The 9527-nt window shown below is 37.9% G+C and overlaps 1 protein-coding gene across 1 annotated transcript; it reads right to left on the bottom strand.

Moving 5' to 3' along the window:
• Window positions 1-7966: 7966 nt before the first annotated feature.
• LOC113145005 (cilia- and flagella-associated protein 100) lies at window positions 7967-9520 on the bottom strand. Its single transcript, XM_026331345.1, has 3 exons — window positions 9412-9520; window positions 8535-8744; window positions 7967-8446 (listed from the first exon to the last, which is right to left on the bottom strand). Exons 1-3 carry the CDS (start codon window positions 9518-9520, stop codon window positions 8358-8360), a joined length of 408 nt encoding a protein of 135 aa, XP_026187130.1. The 3' UTR covers window positions 7967-8357.
• Between the last annotated feature and the right edge of the window lie 7 nt (window positions 9521-9527).

The raw sequence follows: 9527 nt of genomic DNA, 5'->3' as shown, positions 1-9527 counted from the left end.
ATGGAGGCTATTATTGCAAAGGTGAGTGGATTGACTATGTATAAAGATTTTATATGTCTATCCATATCTACTAAAGAAACTGTAATAGAAGTAAAGTCTACCTTCCTCTCTGTTAAATTTGAGCTTATATTCATGCTATTTTGTGCCCAAATATGCCAATTTGATGATTCATTGGACTCAATAATTACCTCTGAAAATGCAGAAATTTCTGTTTTTCTTAAAATTCAGCATATGTCACCTGCTCTTTATTTCAGAAACAGTCCTCAAATCATGCATCTTAACAATTCAGTGCAATTCAGTTTATTTGTATAGCATCAAATCACAATACTATCATCTTAAGGCACTTTACATCAACTGGCAGTACATTTGGTTCTTACCTAACAAAAAGCCTTGCCAGTATTGAATCTAGGTAAATGCCTATTTTTGTGAAATTGACACACAGCAAAAAGTCCTTAGGGTGTATTTTTGTAACTTCTTGTGGCTGAGGGCATGTGCCTACACAACATGGCTAATTTAGTGCAGAGATGCAAAGAGTGGTCAGATATATGGTTAACTTATTCCAATTATAGATGAATTTAAATTTTGTGCTCTCATATGAATATGAAGCTACAGCCACTAGATTGTTAGCTGTGCTTACCAGAAAGGCTAGAAGCATGTAGTTTTTTTATATTTGAACTAAGCACATATGAACATGGCATTGCTCTTATCTACTGCCAAGATTGTGAAGGGGTGGATTTTCAAAACTATTAATTTAACTTGGATTCCTGTTGCTGGAGAAAATGAAAGCCTGATGAAAATATTTTCCATACCTATATGCTTTTTGTTTTTCAGTTTTAGTGATGAACACTGTAAGGGACCAAGCCGGCACAGATGAGGACACAGGCAAATATATATGAAAAAGATGGGTTTTTATTTCCCCAAAGAAATAAACAAAATAACTTAACTTTATAATGATAACATGAGCTCTTAAAACCGGTCAAAGAAACCAAACTGAACTCAGGTTAAACCAATTCAAAAAATGACACCACAGTGCAAACTAACTAAAGACAAACTGACCCACAGACTAAACACAGGAGATATATATAGTGGCTGATCAGACCACTTAACACACACAGGGGGATAACAAAGAAACAAACTACCACTAAACTACAAATACCAAATAAATATTAAATTAATCTCAATCCCAATATCACCAATGAAATATTAACCCAACAAATATCTAAAACTTCTAACATAACTTATACAAATAAACAAAACCTCCAAACAAATTTCCCAACTTCCCCTACAAGGTGGCCAGCACATAGCACAGTCCAATTGGCCCCTTCCTCTATTTAAGTGTTTTTATTTTCTGGAGTCCATCCTTTGCCTGAGGCCTGCCAGAACATCCCTCCAGGAGCAGCACCAACCACCATCGGCATCCCAGCACTGGTAACTCAAAGAAATAATGATTAGAAAATATGCTGAAAAAGTAACTAAATTAAAATGTGACTATACAAAAGTTTCCTAACTGTGCACGCTACAGATAGAAGACAATGTATTGTCCACATGCAAAATAAATATACTGTGAAACCAAATGTGTGATTTATTTGTGTAATCTGTAAACTAATGTAAAATACATTGAAATTAACTTAAACTAAAGAAACTCAGATGTGTAGTGCTTGAGGATTACCGACATTAGTCTCAGCTGTGGGTGGCCACGGGGCGGCCATCACACTCCCCTCCCCTTCAGACTTCTCGCTAGGACAGCGAGAGAGATTGTCCGCAGTGAGATTGTCTTTACCAGGGATGTACTGTACTGTAACGCGTAAAGGCTGCATGTCAAGGTACCACCGAGTAATCCTTCCATTAGCATCTTTCATCTTCTCCACCCATTGCAATGCCCGATGGTCCGTCTCCAGTGTAAACTCTCTCCCAAGGAGGTAATACTTAAATGAGTCCAAAGCCCACTTGATTGCCAATGTTTCCTTCTCCACTGTTGAATAGCGGGTCTCTCTGGGAAGCAGCTTCCTGCTAATATAAGCAATGGGGTGTCAATCCTCAGACGGCCCCTGCAGAAGCACCGCTCCAATACCCCTCTCAGAAGCATCAGTTTGCAAAATAAAAGGGTATATTTATTTATATAGTATATTTATATATATGTATAGGATATATTTATATATAGGGTATATTTATATATATGTATAGGGTATATTAAGGCCCGAGCCCCCACCGAAGGTGAAGGCAAGGGACTATTATAACTGCTCAATATGCAGGGACCGACTAACTGGGTCGGAGTCACTAACGGACCACTAAACAGTGACCCGGACACCACCATGACGTAGGGATGTGCGAGACCTTTCAGAAAATATATATATTGGGGGTGCTGAAAAAAACGCTATATTGTTATCGTTAGGATTATTTATTAGGCCCGAGCCCCCACCGAAGGTGAAGGCAAGGGACTATTATAACCGCTCAATATGCAGAAACCCACTAACCGGGCCAAAATCACTAATGAACCACTAAACAGTGACCTGAACCCCACCACGACATAGGGATGCGCAAGAGCTTTCAGAAAATATATATGTTGAGGGGGCTGGAAAAACGGTTATATTGTTATCATTAGGATTATTAGGCCCGAGCCCCCACTGAAGGTGAAGGCAAGGGACTATTATAACTGCTCAATATGCAGAAACCCACTAACCGGGTCAGAGTCACTAACGGACCACTAAACAGTGACCCGGACCCCACCATGACGTAGGGATGCGCAAGACCTTTCAGAAAATATATACATTGAGGGTGCTGAAAAAACGGCTATATTGTTATTTTGTTAGGATTCTTATTCTTTTTTTTAATTCTGTGTAAAAACCCTCACTTAGTGATGTGGAGCATCGAGAGATCGAAATTATTTTGAAAATTGTTATGGTTATCCAGTACCGCAGCTAGGGCGTTGTCTTCCGCTTTCTCCCTCGCGTATGGACAATTTGTGTTGAGACCAAAAAATTTAGTTTGTCACACTTGAATATAATTTGGCATAAAAATCCTTTAGGGCATCCTGATCAAAAAAGTCAATCAGACCCATGCCCTATTTTCGACGGTGTTGCCGTGGCAATGATCAACACCTGCCATTCATTTCCAATGGGAATTTTACAAAATGTACTGTTTTTGCACACGACATACTTTACCAAACTCATCCTAGGGCTTTTGGCTGAATGACCTCACTTAGTGATGTGGAGCATCAAGAGATCAAAATTATTTTAATAACTGTTATGGTTTTCCTCTACCACAGTCAGGGCTTTGGCCTCCGCTTTGTGCCTCACTCATGGAAAAATTGTATTGAGATCAAAAAATTTACTTTGTCACATATGAATGATATTTGGCAAAAAAAATCCTTTAGGGCATCCTGATCAAAAAAGTCAATGACACCCATGCCCTATTTTCAATGGTGTTGCCTTGGCGATGACTGAAACCCGCCATACGTTTTCAGTGAGAATTCTGTCCAATGTAACTCTTTGGTGACACAAAATGGTGTCCGCTCTTTCCATCGTGTATGTTCAATTTATATAGAGCCCAAAAATTTAGTTCATCACACTTGAATATAATTTGGCACAAAATTCCTTTAGGGGATCCTGATCAAAAAAGCCAATCAGACCCATGCCCCATTTTCAACGGTGTTTCCGTGGCGATGGCCGAAAGCCGCCATTCATTTCCCATGGGAATTTTATAAAATGTACTATTTTTGCACATGACATATTTTTCCAAACTCATCCTAGGGCTTTTGGCTGAATGACCTCACTCAGAGATGTGGAGCATCAAGAGATCAAAATTATTTTGATAACTGTTATGGTTTTCCAGTACCGCAGCCAGAGAGTTGGCATCCACTTTGTGCCAATGTGACATTTTGTATTGACATGACTAAATTGAGTTTGTCACATATGAATGATATTTGGCACAAAAATCCTTTAGGGCATCCTGATCAAAACAGTCAATGACATCCATACCCTATTTTCAACTGTGTTGCCTTGGCGATGACCAACAGCCGCCATTCACTTCCAATAGCAATTTTACAAAATGTACCATATTTGCACACGACATACTTTAACAAACTCCTCCTAGGGCTTTTGGCTGAATGACTTCATCTTGAGATGTGGAGCATCAAAGGTTACCCAAAATATTTTGTGAACTTTTATGGTTTTCCACTACAGCAGCTAGGGAACTGGCATCCGCTTTTTGGTTCGTTTATAGACAATTGGGAGACCAAAAAATTTAGTTTGTCACACTTGAATATAATTTGGCACAAAATTCCTTAGCAAAAGAACAAAGATCCCTCAAATCCTCAAACTTCCAGGCCTCTGGCAGAGGACCTGAGATTGAGGTAGACACACACACCACCCATAGGAGTGAGAAGGGAAATTTATATATTTATATATATATATATGTATACATATATATATATATATACATATATACACATATATATATATATATATATATATGTTCTTTTCCTTTCGGCTCCTCCCTTCAGGGGTTGCCACAGCGAATCATCTGCCTCCATTTAACCCTATCCTCTGTAGCCTCCTCACCCACACCAACTATCCTCAAATCCTCCTTCACTACATCCAAGAACCTCCTCTTTGGTCTTCCTCTAGGCCTCCTTCCTGGCAGCTCTAACCTCAGCATCCTTTTACCAATGTATTCACTGTCCCTCCTCTGAACATGTCCAAACCATCTCAATCTGGCTTCCCTGGATTTTTCTCCAAAACATCTAACTCTGATGTACTCATTCCTGATCCTATCCATCCTCATCACTCCCAGAGAGAACCTCAAAATCTTCAGCTCTGCTACCTCCAGCTCTGCCTCCTGTCTTTGTCTCAGTGCCACTGTCTCTAAACCAGACAACATTGCTGGTCTCACCACTGTCTTGTACACCTTTCCTTTCATTCTTGCTGACACTCTTTTGTCACACATCACACCTGACACTTTCCTCCACCCGTTCCAACCTGGCTATATATATATATATATACAGTGGGTACGGAAAGTATTCAGACCCCTTTAAATTTTTCACTCTTTGTGTCATTGCAGCCATTTGCCAAAATCAAAAAAGTTCATGTTATTTCTCATTAATGTACACTCAGCACCCCATCTCGACAGAAAAAAACAGAAATGTAGAAATTCTTGCAAATTTATTAAAAAAGAAAAACTGAAATATCACATGGTCATAAGTATTCAGACCCTTTGCAGTGACACTCATATTTAACTCACATGCTGTCCATTTCTTCTGATCCTCCTTGAGATGGTTCTGCTCCTTCATTGGAGTCCAGCTGTGTTTAATTAAACTGATTGGACTTGATTAGGAAAGGCACACACCTGTCCATATAAGACCTTACAGCTCACAGTGCATGTCAGAGCAAATGAGAATCATGAGGTCGAAGGAAAACTGTCCAAGGAGCTCAGAGACAGAATTGTGGCAAGGCACAGATCTGGCCAAGGTTACAAAAGAATTTCTGCAACACTCAAGGTTCCTAAGAGCACAGTGGCCTTCATAATCCTCAAATGGAAAAAGTTTGGGACGACCAGAACTCTTCCTAGACCTGGCCGTCCAGCCAAACTGAGCAATCGTGGGAGAAGAGCCTTGGTGAGAGAGGTAAAGAAGAACCCAAAGATCACTGTGGCTGAGCTCCAGAGATGCAGTAGGGAGATGGGAGAAAGTTCCACAAAGTCAACTATCACTGCAGCCCTCCACCAGTCGGGCTTTATGGCAGAGTGGCCCGACGGAGACCTCTCCTCAGTGCAAGACACATGAAAGCCCGCATAGAGTTTGCCAAAAAACACATGAAGGACTCCCAGACCATGAGAAATAAGATTCTCTGGTCTGATGAGACCAAGATTGAACTATTTGGCGTTGATTCTAAGCAGTATGTGTGGAGAAAACCAGGCACTGCTCATCCCTTGTCCAATACAATCCCTACAGTGAAACATGGTGGTGGGAGCATCATGTTGTGGGGGTGTTTTTCAGCTGCAGGGACAGGACGACTGGTTGCAATTGAAGGAAAGATGAATGTGGCCAAGTACAGAGATATCCTGGAAGAAAACCTCTTCCAGAGTGCTCAGGACCTCAGACTGAGCCAAAGGTTCACCTTTCAACAGGACAATGACCCTAAGCACACAGCTAAAATAATAAAGGAGTGGCTTCGGAACAACTCTGTGACCGTTCTTGACTGGCCCAGCCAGAGCCCTGACCTAAACCCACTTGAGCTTCTCTGCAGAGACCTGAAAATGGCTGTCCACCAACATTCACCATCCAACCTGACAGAACTGGAGAGGATCTGCAAGGAAGAATGGCAGAGGATCCCCAAATCCAGGTGTGAAAAACTTGTTGCATCATTCCCAAGAAGACACATGGCTGTACTAGCTCAAAAGGGTGCTTCTACTCAATACTGAGCACAGGGTCTGAATACTTATGACCACGTGATATTTCAGTTTTTCTTTTTTAATAAATTTGCAAAAATTTCTACATTTCTGTTTTTTTCTGTCAAGATGGGGTGCTGAGTGTACATTAATGAGAAATAAAATGAACTTTTTTGATTTTGGCAAATGGCTGCAATGACACAAAGAGTGAAAAATTTAAAGGGGTCTGAATACTTTCCATACCCACTGTATATACAGTAAAGAAAAACAAACAGGAAAACTTATATGAACAGACAGATGTATTTTGTAATGTTTTACAGTGTATGGCTCATCAGTTTTATACCTCTGGAGTTGCCACAATTTTGCACATGGCACTTAAATCATGTTCCACTGTAAATAAGGCCTGACAAGACATCTTAAGAATGATTTATTGCATTTATCATTAATGGTCTGATTTTTCTTGGAATTTATTCATATAAATTACCTTAAATTATTTGTATTATCATGAACAAATCCAGAGTCAGGTCTTGGCCAAAAGCTAAGTCAAGTAAAGTTTATGCATAGTCTTTTCATAAACCAGTTTTTACTGGTATTTACCTGTACAATGAAATTCTTTGCTCTGCACAATGCCATAAATAAGTAAAAACTATATAAATTACAGGTGTAACAACAGAAATAGGAAACAGAAATATGATTTATGTACATGTGCTGGGTAGTGTTCAACATGAAGGTGGAATTGGATATGTCATTTCTTAAACAAATGCTATGTAACTGTAACCAAAGTGCATGTTCTGAAAGAATCAATCAGCACTAACTACACTGTTGCAAAGTCTCATAAAAATTGTATCATATGAGTCCACATAGAGACAAACACACACACTCACACACTCTGACTCACTCAATCAACCTGAGATACATGTTTTGGACTGTGGGAGGAAACCGGAGTACCTGGAGTAAACACGTGGAAAACAGGCTAGTTTCAATACGTACAAAGAAAATATTGCCCAAACAATAAACTTTAAACTACATTTATTGTTGCACATATGCACATGGCATCGGGCAATTTTACAAATGAACATATTATAGAATGCACTTTTGCTCTTATTTATATTTCTTTATTTTCACAGTAGAAGGCATGAGCTAGACACTATCAAAAAGTTATTTGTTCTGTGGTTTTCATGGAACTATGGAACTAATCTTTCTTTTCATTAACAAATATGGTCAATGTGCAACATGGTGATACATAAAAAAAAATTGATAATTAGAGAAAAGAACTTCATTAACTGAACTTTATTACATTCAACTACAGTTTAAATATCTTAAAAACTAAAATTTAATAAATTATATTATTTAAAAATATATTTTAAACATTAAGTGGTTAACATATTCACAAGCAATTAAATAAAATTTTATTTTATTTGTATAGCGCCAAATCACAATACAAATCATCTCAAGGCACTTCACAAAAACTAAAACTAAAAACCCAACAATTCCCTTATGAGCAAGCACTTGGCGACAGTGGAGAGGAAAAACTCCCTTTAACGGAAGAAAAAACCTCCAGCAGAACCGGGCTCAAAGAGATTCTGCTTCAGTGAAGTGATTTAGGCATGGAAAACTTACCTTGTATTCTGGGCCCTCGCTATCCAGGTTAGAATGATCCCAAAGGCCAAAGAAAGAGTTTGAGTTCATTCATTTATTACAAGACATTCAAAGCTGCATTAGCATGCTGTGTAAATCAAGTTAAAATGAAGTGTGAAATAATGTTCGAATGAATGAATAAACATATAGTATACATATAAAATAAACAACTGCATACCTATAATTTTAAAAGTTGGCATTTACTTTTAAAGGAATGTTTATATTTATACTAGTGTTTATTTTGTTGTACCCTGGACCTTATTCACCACATTACGAATGAACAAGACACACATTGGCTGTGCAGCAAAACAACTATGCTGTGACTGGGTGTTTCCTTACAGTGTGTTGCTGTGGGCTGAGGACAGCCTGATGTCTCTGATGGAAGGCAGCTCTCTACCTGGACTGGACACCTTGTTCTCCAAAACTTAAAGAGTCAATTCAAATATAATAGCAGGACATTAACCAGTCTTACTCTGCTAATCACTATATTTTTTTAATCTAGTTGGTTTTACCTTGCACCTGGTTAAAGTACTTGCCGTTACTACTAGCTGAGTCCTCAGGCTCCCTGTTCTGCATGTCCTGGGAATCTCTGTCAGACAGGACTTTCATTTTCAAAGTTTTAGCTTTCTGGGCCTCTTGCCATGTCGGAGGAGACAGCTTGAACAGAAACTCCTTGTATCTCTTATAATCTATCAGGACTTCTTCCAATTTAGCAAGTTCGCTATGAAAAAGAAAGATTAAATTTAGATTGTCACATCTTTCCAAATATTTTCAGCTTTTATTTGCGGTGCTTCTTTGTGCACATTTAGCTAGTCACTTTTATGCACATAAAACATGGATCACTTCCACATACTTAATTATACAACACTGAGCTAGAGGGATAGAGGAGAGAGAAAAGAACAGCAACAACTGCAACTACTGTGGAAAATATTACAATATATTCCAGAATACACTATTATAAACATTTATTCTTGCTTACCTTTTATTTTATATTTATTGACTAACTTGGCAATATTTACTATTTATTTTTAGTAACTATTATGTTTATTATCTAGAATTTCTTTAGTGGTTTTTCTTAGAATTTTTTCAGCTATTTCTAAAAGTAATTCAAGACATTACAGAAGAGATTAGTATTATAAAATAAACAGTTTTTATAAGATCATTTTAAATGTACTTTTTTAAAAAAAATGATTACATAATTTAATGAATTACTAATATATAAACTAAATGAAAAAAAGCTTTTTATACATTATTTAGGTTTGTTTAGCCTTTCTATAACCATTTATTATGTTAATTTAAATGCACTTTTTTGTATTTAAGTAAAATTATTTTTGGATTATTATCTAATCAAATGAAAATTAGCTATTTGTACATTTTTTATTAGGTTTACCTTTATTGTCCCTATTTCAGCACTCAGTCTCTTGATCTCAGCATCCTTCTCCTGTTTGGACTTGGCCTCCTGTTCAAAACTGACAGCAGAGACGGGATGAAAATTCATATTCAGA

The sequence above is a fragment of the Mastacembelus armatus genome, unplaced genomic scaffold (assembly GCF_900324485.2).
Source record: "Mastacembelus armatus unplaced genomic scaffold, fMasArm1.2, whole genome shotgun sequence".
In the NCBI taxonomy this organism is placed as follows: domain Eukaryota; kingdom Metazoa; phylum Chordata; class Actinopteri; order Synbranchiformes; family Mastacembelidae; genus Mastacembelus; species Mastacembelus armatus.
The sequence above is the reverse complement of the archived record's forward strand: the minus strand, read 5'-3'. Positions and strand labels throughout refer to the sequence as shown.

What these genes read in the sequence shown, in the direction of transcription:
- LOC113145005 (XM_026331345.1), bottom strand. Translation starts at nt 9,520, where the DNA reads ATGAATTTTCATCCCGTCTCTGCTGTCAGTTTTGAACAGGAGGCCAAG. An exon ending in TGAAATAGGGACAATAAAGG is followed by an intron (nt 8,745 to 9,411) that starts TAAACCTAATAA and finishes TTCTTTTTCATA; the next exon opens with GCGAACTTGCTAAATTGGAA. An exon ending in GTACTTTAACCAGGTGCAAG is followed by an intron (nt 8,447 to 8,534) that starts GTAAAACCAACT and finishes TGACTCTTTAAG; the next exon opens with TTTTGGAGAACAAGGTGTCC.